General features: G+C 34.2%; 1 protein-coding gene across 5 annotated transcripts in view; it reads left to right on the plus strand.

Moving 5' to 3' along the window:
- LOC135718705 (inter-alpha-trypsin inhibitor heavy chain H3-like) overlaps positions 1-13346 on the plus strand; it is a 68884-nt gene that overhangs the window by 31519 nt on the left and 24019 nt on the right. For 2 of the 5 annotated variants that reach the window (XM_065240871.2, XM_073811838.1), the window contains 13 exons: positions 4670-4693; positions 5071-5088; positions 5500-5526; positions 5850-5873; positions 5990-6007; positions 6443-6466; positions 6583-6609; positions 8812-8877; positions 9127-9243; positions 11698-11872; positions 11950-12098; positions 12213-12288; positions 12362-12520. In XM_065240871.2, coding sequence (XP_065096943.1) covers positions 4670-4693; positions 5071-5088; positions 5500-5526; positions 5850-5873; positions 5990-6007; positions 6443-6466; positions 6583-6609; positions 8812-8877; positions 9127-9243; positions 11698-11872; positions 11950-12098; positions 12213-12288; positions 12362-12476 — 860 coding nt within the window. In that variant the 3' untranslated portion in view covers positions 12477-12520. Of the gene's footprint in view, positions 1-4669; positions 4694-5070; positions 5089-5499; positions 5527-5849; positions 5874-5989; positions 6008-6442; positions 6467-6582; positions 6610-8811; positions 8878-9126; positions 9244-11697; positions 11873-11949; positions 12099-12212; positions 12289-12361; positions 12521-13346 lie in introns of those variants that run through there. The other 3 variants (XM_073811837.1, XM_073811839.1, XM_073811840.1) reach the window with 3 other exon arrangements.

Consider the following 13346-nt stretch of genomic DNA (forward strand, 5'->3'; position numbering starts at 1 on the left):
TCAGCTGGGGCTGGGAGAACACAGAGAGTAAAATATTCTGCTCGAATACCGGAATAGTCCGTGCTGTCGCCGTGAGGCTTGTACTAAGTGTGTGCGTGTATCGTGACATTACTAGTTTTGCAGTTTGTAGTGGGTTTATGGTTGATGTGCGGTGTAACTTTGAACTAATTACAGCACTTCTCATTATAGTATACGGCTTACTGCTGTGTGTACGCGGCTAGGCCTGTTATATCTGCTTGGGGTAGGTTATGCTATACCATCGCTAAGTCCTCTGTGTGATCCCGTTCTCAGTTGGCACCTTTTTACCCCTCGCCTTTAATGAAGTGATATTGATTTGGGTTTGTTTGTCTGTTGTTAAGACCTAACATAGCAGCCTGCCTGACGTGTGTGCACATTTATTTGATGTCGATGTACATTGCCTCTGGAAAAAGTTAAGAACCTGTGTGATTTGGTCACTCTTATGTCAAACGAAAGTATTTATACATAAACTCTATATTTCTACGACAACTAATTAAGGCATCAAAGTGTATTTCCTTTCTTTGAACACTGTGTCTACTCCCTCATTCATTCAGTTGAATACCTGATAGTGGGAATCCTTGGTTTATACATTGGTTCATTAATTGTGCCCCCCCCCTCTAGTGGTGATACCAGTTAGGTAGGGTTACATAATTATGAATTTTTTAGACTGTTCACACATTAAAATTAGAAAACTATTCTCTCACCTTGCACATAATCTGGTCTAGTAGTTTCTCTTGTAAACTATCTTTTTGAACAGCTGATTTGCAACAGATAGTGTAGGCCAGAGTATGTCAACAACATTATATATTTAAGGGGACATTTTGCAAATATTACAGGTAGGCCTAATACATTAATAAAAGATATATTAATACTATATTCTAAAACATAAAATATTAGGGACGCATGGTGTTTCAAGAGATTAGTTTATACTTATTAATTATAGTTTATTAGTTATTTATCAATCTTTAAAATACAGTATACATTGTAATGCACTGTAAGTCGCTGTGGATGAAAGCCTCAATATTTTTTATAAAAATAACAGTATTTAATCTGTATTTAAATACATTTCACAACATATGACACTCTTAACCCAATGCAGGGTTACTAAATTGATGCTTATATATTTTAGTCAAGGAACCTAATGTCAAGTACTGTAGTTGGGTAGTGCAACACTTAAAGGCACACCACGGAACTTTTTGGCCACTAGGGGGCGCTAGATATGTATTTTTCACGCCTAGCGCCCCTAGAGGCCACAAGCGCTGCAGCACTGTCGCAAAGGAAAAGAACTGGCCAACCTTAAACTAACCTAAAAACTAAACCCTTAAAACGCTAAACGAACAACATTTTGAGGCATCAGGGAGAAACGCAGTCATGTTACAACTTTCTGATGAGGAACTCGTGGCAGAAGCCATTTCTCAATCTGAAGTATTTCCTTGCTTTTTTCGAAACAAATATTGTTGCATCGTCCCTCTCTCCCTCGCCACCAGGATTTTCTGCAGTAGCGCTCGTTTTTCCTCTCTTTTGTGTGAAAATTGTCGCTCCAAATCCAAGTAAACCGATGTGTTTAGGTCTACCGCTTTGTAATACATCACGCGAGTGACAGCGGAACGCAGCAAATGAGGAAGAGAGAAGAGAGAAACGCTCGGATCTGATTGGTGAATGAATAGGGTTTGGTTTTACACTGTGTGAGTTTGAGCAAGTTTGACTGCTATAGCATCATCCTGGATTGTAATGTAAATACCATAGACAGTAAAAGAAAGGTAAATACGTGAACACGTGAATGCAGCATCTGAATACAGGGAACTATATGCAAGATAATCGCCGTCATTTATAAAGAAGATCGCATTTATGTATGAATCAAGATCGTGAGTTTATATAAAAAATTGCCTTAAAGGGGAATCATAGGTCCGTGACACTAACACGGTGCCACAAAGTCACTTAATAGAAGTTGCTCTCTACACTCCTGAAGTAGCCTCCAGCAAAATTCATGTTAAAAAAAATTGTGTTGAGGAAGTGGAGGAAGTGACGTATGCCGTAAAGCAGTCGAATTTTGTAGTTTTTTTGTGCTCTGGTTACTACCCGAAACCCTAAGTTTTAAAGTATGAGTAAAAGCGATACAGACCCCGTCAGGCTATGGTAGACATGTCATTCAACCTATTTAAAGTTGATGTACTATCACAAGGGTCTTGAAAATGTATTATGAAGGTTGAAAAACTACATGGTGTCGCTTTAATATGGCATGACATAATAACTTATTTAATGATTTTAAACAGATTCATTGTCAGTGCAGTTTTACATACAGCGACGGCCCGCAAATTGTAATTTCGAGCCCTGCGATAAGTTATTAAAGGGGCGGTGAATTTGTCGATTTTATTGTTTTATACTGTTGTCTGATGTCTACTTCTGATGTCCGCGTGGTTTTTACATTCAAAAACATCAAAAACAATAAGTAATAGGCTATTTTGTAACATGGATTAGTGGCTCTCTGGAGAAATGGTTCGTTTGAAGAGGCGGGCCGCATTGAAGACCTGGACGTAAACACCCACTGCTATGATTGGACGGCTTCATTCCCCGTCATTACATGTGGGGAAATGTTTTAAAAACATTAATGTGATAAAAATAGCAGCCGAACACAAATATGTTTGAGCCACAAAAGATTCTGGGTGCTAAATATGATACACATAAATGACAATACGTATATTAAAGTAGAAACAAAACTCGACGTGACTAAATTACCGTATACAACACAGTAAGCGCGCATCAGAATCTAAACTGCGGATAATAAATCCTTATCAATAACTTTGTATAATTCGATTGTGCTTGTGAAGTTGCTTTTACATTCACGTAATGTTAAATACCACAGTTATATGATAAAAAATAAGCTTTGTTGAGTGTTTGACCCTTCAAACGTAACTCGCCTAAATTACCGTATACAACACAGTAAACGGGCATCAGAATCTAAACTCTTTATAAATAACACTGTATATTTCTACCGTTAAATTACAGTCGTGTTGTTAAGTGTTGTACCTTTATTAATCGTTTAATGTTTTTAGTAAATTAAAACAGTCAAACAAACGTGTTTAGACACGGATGTTACAACAGGACATATCAAGCAATCTCTTCTAACAAAGCAATTGTGAAATGCAGTAACTTAAATAAAGTAAAATGTCTTACTGTGCATAATGCTGTGTCATTGTTGTCAGATCCAATATAAGTGGTGCTTTTAATCACTCGAGCATCGACTTCTTTCCAAATGAATCCGTGTACACAAAGTTAACAAACACTCCCCACACGAGCTGGAACTTCTTAAAAAGCAAACTTTTTCCAGGCATTTAATGTTATGTTCCAAGCCTCCGAATTAAAGTATTTAGCTTCTGTGTTGTTCCCACGCGGTTCTTTCACAACCGAAAATGCGTTTCCAGTCTATCATAACAGATCACCGCGTCAAAATAAAAGTCTCTCAGAAAAAATGTATTTAAAAGTCATTTTGGTTACATTTGTCAATCTTTAAAGACATATTTACTTGTTGAGACACACGTGTCACGCGAAGCTGTGGGCGGGGCTACAAAAGTTGTCCTTGTATTTGGCTATGGGGCGGTGCTTCAATTCTACTTTGACGTCATAGATTTCCGAATTCCACACTGGCTTGTTTTACTGGCTTGGTGCCAAAAACTGTTATATTTCAGTAGCACGGACGTTTTCAGTTCTGAAACTTGCAGGATGTTCATTTAAGTATGATGACCTCTTATATAACAAATTATCAAGTTAAAATTGAGTATTTGATTCACCGCTCCTTAACATAATTTACAAGTTCCTGTTATTTAACAGTGCTCACTTTGGTTGACGTCTTCATTGGAAACTGTAGCGGGAGGCTGCATCTCTGTCGGCATCCTCTCTGACTTGGGTTGTGGGAGGCTGATATTGATTACTATCGTTAGTTTGAACTGCTAGCTAAAAACGGGGTGAGGTTGTTTGTAAATCTGAAAAAACTTTTAGTAGTTCGCTTCATCTTTCCTATATATGATGATGACAGGCAGTGAACCAGGTTGACAGTTCTCTAATCCAATTGCATTGGGCATTGTCAGATTGGCGACAACCTAGCCCAATGGCATTTAGGCGAATCATATTTCAAAGGAATCCAGTGCCTCGGTCGTCCTCGCATAAGTAAGTTATTTTACTGAGTGTTTAGGTTGTTTTTGCGTTTATTCACATCATGCGATCGGATTACAGAGAAGTGCAAATACGCTGTATACCCTGCACTTAATCACTGTTTAGAAGTGGGTATACGCAAATCCGACTGATAAAGAAGTGGGTTTACGCCGTATACCTGCGTATACCCTGGACTACAGCACTGCCTAAAGGTACACAATAGGTCCTTTGGTTATAATATTGTACCCCAAAAAGGATAACATTTCAATTTATTGTATACCCATAAAGGTACAAAAATTAACCGACAGAAAAGGTGCAGATTGGTTCCTCTAAAAAGGAAGTCATATTAATCATTTTCATAAAATGGTGACAGTTCATCTATTAAGAATGTTACATGGAATTTAGTTATTTTAAGATTATTCATTGAAATTTCTTATATTTGCCTAAATATTCCCTTTTATGTGCCCTTTTATTTGTATTTCTTTCTTGATTCATAAATTAGGTGCAAGTGCTCCAGACTATCCCGGTATGCCATTTCTGTTTGTTATTGTACACATTTTATTCTTATTTTATTTATTTGGCATGTCTAGTGTGTTGCAAATAAAGGATAAATGAAATTGTATCCTTACTCAGAAAAAAAATATTATTGCTGCAAAATCTTCAAAAGCAACACAACTCCTAAAATTTTTTACTCAGATTAATGTCATCATGTTTAAACTACATTTAACAAATGAAGTTATCTTAATCGTTTTGTGTTTGGATTATTAATCATTCATCCATAAAATGGTGACTATTCATGTGAATGTTGCATGAAGTTATTTTAATATTATCTATTGAAAATCTTCATATGTCCTTTGCTAAATGTGCCACTTATTTGAATTTCTTTCTTGATTCATAAATTAGGTCTTCCAGGTCCTCCAGGTATGCCATTTTTGCTTGTTTTTGTACACAGTTTATTCCTATTTTATTTATTTGGCATGTCTAGTGTGTGTTGCAAATGAAGTATACATGAAATTGTATCCTTACTCAGAAAAAAAATGATTATTGCTGCTTGTTCAAATGACTTAAAAATCCCCAGAAGCAACACAACTTCTAAACATTTTGTCTCAAATTAATGACATCATGTTTAAACTAAATTCTTTAAATTTAGAAGTTATCTTAATTGTTTTGTGTTGGGATTATTAATCATTCATCCATAAAATGGTGACTATTCATGTACTAAGAATGTTACATGGAATTTAGTTATTTTAAGATTATTCATTGAAATTTCTCATATGTGAATATCCAAAATGTGCCCTTTTATTTGTATTTCTTTCTTGATTCATAAATTAGGCCGTCCAGGTCGTCCAGGGCATCACGGTATGCCATATTTGTTGGTTTTGTACACATTTTATACTTATTTTATTTTTGGCATGTCTAGTGTGTTGCAAATGAAGGATAAATGAAATTGTATCCTTACTCAGAAAAAAATTATTATTGCTGCTTGTTCAAATGACTTAAAAATCTAAAATCTTCAAACCAAAAATAACTCCTAAAATTTTTGTCTCAAATCAATGTTTAAACTAAATTGGTAAAAATTAAGTTATCTTAATTGTTTTGTGTTTGGATTATTAATCATTCATCCAAAAAATTGTGACAATTCATGTACTAAGAATGTTTTGTTTTTTTGATTCATAAATTAGGTCCTCCGGGTCCAGACTATAACGGTATGCCATACTAAGAATGTTGCATGAAGTTATTTTAATATTATCTATTGAAAATCCTCAAATGCCCCTTGCTAAATGTGCCACTTATTTGTATTTAATCTTGATTCATAAATTAGGTCCTCCAGGTCCTCCAGGTATGCCATTTTTGTTTGTTTGTTTGTTTGTACACATTTTATTATTATTTTATTTGTTTGTCATGTCTAGTGTGTTGCAAATGAAGTATACATTAAATTGTATCCTTACTCAGAAAAAAATGATTATTGCTGCTTGTTCAAATGACTTAAAAAACCTCAGAAGCAACACAACTTCTAAACATTTTGTCTCAAATTAATGTCATCATTTTTAAACTAAATTCGTTAAATTTGGAAGTTAAATTTGGAAGTTGGAAGTCTTAATTGTTTTTTGTTTGGATTATTAATCATTCATCCATAAAATGGTGACAATTCATCTACTAAGAATGTTGCATGGAATTTAGTTATTTTAAGATTATTCATTGAAATTTCTCATATGTACCTAAATATCCGAAATGTGCCCTTTTATTTGTTTTGTTGTTTTGATTCATAAATTAGGTCCTCCGGGTCCAGACTATAACGGTATGCCATGCTAAGAATGTTGCATGAAGCTATTTTAATATTATCTATTGAAAATCTTCAAATGCCCCTTGCTAAATGTGCCACTTATTTGTATTTCATCTTGATTCATAAATTAGGTCCTCCAGGTCCTCCAGACTATTACGGTATGCCATTTTTGTTGGTTTTGTACACATTTTATACTTATTTTATTTTTTGGCATGTCTAGTGTGTTAGAAAAAATGAAGGATAAATGAAATTATTGCTGCTTGTTAAAATTACTTAAAAAACTAAAATCTTCAAACCAAAAACAACTCCTAAATTTTTTGTCTGAAATCAATGTTTAAACTAAATTGGTAAAAACGTTTTGTGTTGGGACTTCATTATTAATAATTTATTCATAAATGGTAATAATTAATGTACTAAGAATTATTAATTAATGTTGCATCGAGTTACTTTAATATTGTTATATTTTAATTATTAAAATTCCTCATATGTGCCAAAATATGCAAAATATTTTTACAGTGTACCTTTTTAAATTGTAAATTAAATTAAATTGTATCCTTACTCACAATAAAATGATAATGGCTGGTTGCCTTAAAAATCTAAAATCTTCAGCAGCAGAATTCCAAATTTTTTTGTCTCAAATTAATGACATTATGTTCAACTTACTTTTCTAAAAAGATCTAAATCACTTTGTGTGGGACAACCTTAACCCTTTTATTTATGAATAAGTTATATAACATCTATTTTAGGATTTCTTCAAATTCATTTCCCACCTCCATATTAGGGCTGGGCCGATACCATTTTTTCATGTATGATACCGATGTTGATACACAACCTTGAGTATCTGTTGATACCGATACCAATCCATTACCACCTCTATTGCCTTTTCAATCAATTAAGCTGCAAATAATAAATTTGTTAGCCTTACAAAAAGCATCGTGCTTAAACAGAGCTACAGAGCTCAAACGTTTTACTGTGCAAAAAATGACAAATGCAAATTCAAGACTCAATGAAAAATTGTGCAATACTGCTGCTTCATTTTTATTTAACTCTTTCGCCGCCAGCGTTTTTTAAAAAGTTGCCAGCCAGCGCCAGCGTTTTTCATAAATTTTCAAAAAAGTTTAATGCCTTCCAGAAAATGTTCTTCTTTAAATATATAAACATACAATATACCAAATGAAAGAACAGACCCTCTGCTTTCAAACAGCTTTTGAATATGGGTAGGTTTCTGCAAAAACACCACATTTTGAGCAAAAAGCAGAGATAATTCCAGTTTTGTGACGGACTTTTCATAAAGATCCCATTCAGAGCAATCTTTAAACAGAAACGGACATGCAGCCTTGCAATACTTCCGGGTTTAAAAAGTTGTGGAAGGGCGCCACCTGGTGGATAATAGAGGTATTGCGGAAAGCTGGAAATACTCGTCATTGGCAGGGAAACGGCGAAAGAGTTAAATGTTTCAAACAGACTCTAGTAGCAACATTTTTAGTTAGTCAGCAAAATGTGTTTTTGGTCTATATAGCTAATTTTGCCCTTCATGACAACTGTGAGGGGGTGAATTTTTTTTGTAACTCATCCTTTTGATTTATATTAAGCTTTAAAGTTCTGCATAATTAAGGGCGTGGCCACTTGAGTGACGGTTGAACAGCCACTGCTGTCACAAGAATCGAGCTAGACGGGCGTGGTTTCAGCAACCAGCCACCTCAGCTTCATCCACGTCCCGCCTCTTTACCCATTTTCGGTTTTCCGCGATTGATTCGCGGTGATACACGGCCAAGATGGTGACGGCAGCCAACGCCTACTTTAAGCTTCAAAAACGATCATCACAAACCAATGGGTGACGTCACGGACACTACGTCCATATTTTTTACTGTCTGTTGTTATGGTTGTTACTGCTGAGACCGTCTATAATGAAGAAATGTCACATACACATGAAAAAAAGATTATTTGAAAGCTATACCTTCTTCATTTGATGGGTATAACCGCATCTGGTTTATGCATTTTTAATGTTGTACATTATATAGTACATTCTCTGAGAAATTATACTTAAAATTTTTGACAAAAAATGTCACGCTTGAATTGCTTTTTACTTTGTCAAGACTCATGAATGAAAATGTACAATAGTGTCTTGAAGAGAGATGATAAAATGAAACAGTTGTTGTTTTCATTCCTTTTTACAAAACAACATTTTGTGTATTTTACTATATTGATTATTTGAATCATTTGTTGATCCAATTATTTCAAAACACATTATATAACTTGTCCTCCTTTAGATGAATCTGAAAGTGAGGCTGACGCTGGTGTGTATGAAAATCCATGAACTTTGATTCTGTCTTAAATCTGATAATTTTTTTTTTTCATAGCTTTTGATACTCCGAACAGGGCACCTACATATGTGACACGTACATTTGTGGCACCTACTCAATCAGGTGAGTGTAAGATCTTTCAGACATTATGCAATATATAATTTAATATCATAATTACCCCATTTAGACCTGGGGAATGGACAATGAAACAAGTATTTTCTGCATTCTTATTGTATTATTCAGTACATTTCTTGTAATTATTTACTGTTTAAAACTGTAGTGGACTTAAAATCAACTGGAAAAAGTTTCTTGCCAAATGAAAGAATTCAGGTCTGAAGGGGTTAAGAGATTGTATTTTGTTTTCTTTCACAGCAGTTCCTGCAGTTCGCAATAATCGGTTCCTGCTGCCTGCTGATGGTCAGCTGAAACCGCTTTGTTTTGATGTCCCTCTTCCTCACAAACTAAAACTGCTACAGGATTCTGCTTTAGGTCAGACATTCATACATATTTACATGAAGAGTTTGGTTCCAAAACGCGATAAACGCCAAAATTACAACCAAAATTAATATTGTATCTGGTCAGTATTAAAAAGTTAAAGGAATAGTCTATTCATTTTTAATATTAAAATATGTTATTACCTTAACTAAGAAGAGTTGATACATCCCTCTATCATCTTAGTGCGTGCACGTAAGCGCTGGAGCGCGCTGCGACACTTCGATAGCATTTAGCTTAGCCCCATTCATTCAATGGTACCACTCAGAGATAAAGTTAGAAGTGACCAAACACATCAACGTTTTTCCTATTTAAGACGAGTAGTTATACGAGCAAGTTTGGTGGTACAAAATAAAACGTAGCGCTTTTCTAAGCGGATTTAAAAGAGGAACTATATTGTATGGCGGAACAGCACTTTTGGGAGTACTTCGACTCGGCGCAGTAACACCCTCCCTCTCCCATTATGAGAGGGAGAAGGGGAGCGGATTTTTCAGGCGAGTTGAAGTACTCCCAAAAGTGCTGTTCCGCCATACAATATAGTTCCTCTATTAAATCCGCTTAGAAAAGCGCTACGTTTTATTTTGTACCACCAAACTTGCTCGTATAACTACTCGTCTTAAATAGGAAAAACGTTGATGTGTTTGGTCACTTTATCTCTGAGTGGTACCATTGAATGAATGGGGCTAAGCTAAATGCTATCGAAGTGTCGCAGCGCGCTCCAGCGCTTATGTGCACGCACACAGATGATAGAGGGATGTATCAACTCTTCTTAGTTAAGGTAATAACATAGTTTAATATTGAAAATGAGTAGACTATTCGTTTAATTCTTAATTTTACGCAAAGTCCGATATTCGATGTGTTATTCTGTCCTCTTTTCTCCCTTTTTTCCCAAAACATGATCAACGCCAGTTTTCCTTCACTGCAGAAAACAATAAATCCGCTCAACAAATCACAGCGCACCATTCCACGCACTGTAAACAACAATGGTGGCGTGTTGAATACACACAGAATCCTAGTTTTCCTCGTCTACTTTATACTTCATGATCAACATACAAACAAAAACAAAATAATACTTTTGTTGGCATTGATAAACCTGTGGTGGTTTTCTGTGATGGAGAAAATGAGAATGCAGGCTGTTGCTTGTTCTCACTCGACAGCATCAAGCTTCAGTCATGCTAACACATAGACTCCAGGGGATCTTATGAAAAACCTTACATTATTTTACTCAAAGTCAACAAAAATCGAGCAGGACAAAAAATTTTTAAGTTGATCACTGTCAAAAAAAGTTCCGCGACGATGTCCCAAGGATGACAGCAGCAATGACAGTGTTCTTAATATGACAAATTAAGTTTTGATTAATGACATTAATGTTTATTTTTTTTAATCAGTGTATACAACCACTAGTCAACAAAATTAATTTAACATGGCAAAGATGAATGAACATTTATATATTGATTTAATAGATTTATAGCATTTTGAAAAAAATTTTTAATGGATTTATTGCATTTTGAAAATCAAATTATTTACTTGAATTTTTAATGTTATTATAACCTAATGATGCTATGTAAAAGTTTGTAACAGAAAATAGTGTTTGTCAACTTGTCACTTTCTTGGTATAGAAAACACATTTTTACCGAAATCAGTCAAAATGGATTTATTGCGTTTTGAATCCAAACTCTTTATATCTAGTATCTCTTTCATGAATGAAATGGGTAATTTTTCTATATCGGTTAATAGTTATAACTATTATATAATAATAATAATAGTAGTTATTATTAAAATTATTATTATTAGGGTTAAGTGTGATACTAGTTTATTAAATCAGTTCATGATCTTGATCGGTTTATTAAATCAGTCCATGATCTTGATCGGTTTATTAAATCAATTCATGATCTTGATCGGTTTATTAAATTAATTTATGATCTCGATCAGTTTATTAAATCAGTTCATGATCTCAATCAGTTACTAAATCAGTTCACGATCTTGATCGATTTATTAAATCAGTTTATTAATTGGTTTATTAAATCAGTTCATGATCTCGATCAGTTTATAAAATCAGTTCATGATCAGTTTATTAAATCAGTTTATAATTTTGATCGGTTTATAAAAAATAGTTATAACTATTATATAATAATAATTATAATAGATATTATTATTAATAGGGTTAAGTGTGATACTTAACTTAGCTATATGCACAGGTTAATTAAGATAAGCTCTGTTTTAATGACAAAAAGCATCTTGCATATTGAAAACGCCACGCTTAATTTGCATTTGTAATGTTTTGTGAATGCAAATCGGAAAACAAAATGCTTAAAAAAATACCAGCTACTGATGCTAACATGGTCAATACCTTACATGTTTTTTTTTACCAATCATTAGATCCACCAAATATTAGGGTTAAACATGAGCACAACAACTTATCTTTACTGTGGTATTTTGTGTTCGTCTTAGGGTTCTCTATGAATGGAAAGTCTAGGGGATCTAAAACTGGATTCCAACAAATCATCATTCATTACAAAACAAACCATCAGCTGACAATAAATACAAACTCTATTAATTATAATGATGGCCAGAATAATGTTCAGTATCTGTGGGGCCAGGAACCTACTCATCATCATCAAGAGGGGTAAATAGCAGTTACACCAAAATAAGTGTTTTACTAAATATTCAGTTTTCTGTATTATAATTACTTTATCTCAACAGTATCATATTGATTCTGCGGGACAATGAAATGGATGTTACGATTGGAAGTATCCGTGTTGTTATTGTACTTCATAAGAAACGTGGGGATGTGTTTCTTTGGCCTGCGGTTTGGCAACAACCAAAAGATGTCACTTTGGCAGGTATTTTAGGTAAGAAAGTAACAAACTGTGTAAATAATTACAAATTAACATCCAAACACAACATGTATGAATATAACCAAAATGTCTGTGATGTAATCACAATATCTGTGGATAATATTTAAGGAAAAGACAAAATTTCGTATGAGGAGATTCAAGGGTCAACTCTAAAGATAATGGACAATGATGTGAAAGCGTCATGGTACATATAAATATTCAAGTGTTTTTATATGATGTCATTCATTTATCTAATAGAAAAATGTATCTGCTAATAGGGATGAAATGCCAGACTACAGATTTCCTTCAGCTCCAGTCGTCAGATGTTGGGTTGTGCCGTTCCAGGCTGTGATGAACGGAGAGATTTCTGATTTTACTGTTACTCACCTGTAGAGTTCACAGCATGTGTATGTGATATAATAAAGAGCATACCTTAACCATTTGCCTCTTTGCTTCTCAAAAATCTGCTTGATTTTATCCATGTGCTTATCTGTCTTCACTGAAGTCAAACCAATGCCTCTTGCAGTTGGACACATATTTTACTGTATTCACAAAATAACAATAAAATCTACAAAGCAATAATGTGCCGCAGCCATCTGTGTGATGTTTGCTGGAGTTTTATAGATGTTCTACTGTAAATCTCTAGCAATATTATATAGGTTTATATTGGTTAAATATGAGGAGCTCAAATACAAAAGCCACCTCTGCCAATAATGAGATAATGATATTAATGTTCTCTACACGTATTATACATTCTTCAAATACTACTTTATCCCAGCCGCAGGTCATTCAGAAATAAAGTTTGTTGGCAGACTCCATTAAGAGTATGAATAATAAACAGTTGTGCATCTGAACTCTTCATATACTACAGTACTTGTACTTTTTGTAGTAGGCCAAAATATGCATGACTTGGATATAAAACATATATAAGACATCATTTATGTATTAACAATATCACCCCTTCTTACAGAATTATATAAGGATTATTAATTATAAATCAAATCATAGTGATTCATGAATTAAAGTTTAGCATTTGACGTTGTGTTTGAGTCTGCAGATACACAGACTAAATGATATATGTGACATTATCTCAGTGCTCTGTCCTTTGCCCCTATGTTTTATACTGATTTGCACTGTAAACTTGAGTTTATGACCTGTAAAAAACACCTACTGTATATCTCGGTCCAAAGACTTCAACTTCGATTCTGTGTATTTGACTGAAAATCTCTGTATTAGCATTAAAATATATGAAGAAAAATCTGA

This window comes from Paramisgurnus dabryanus, chromosome 14 (assembly GCF_030506205.2).
Source record: "Paramisgurnus dabryanus chromosome 14, PD_genome_1.1, whole genome shotgun sequence".
Lineage (NCBI taxonomy): Eukaryota > Metazoa > Chordata > Actinopteri > Cypriniformes > Cobitidae > Paramisgurnus > Paramisgurnus dabryanus.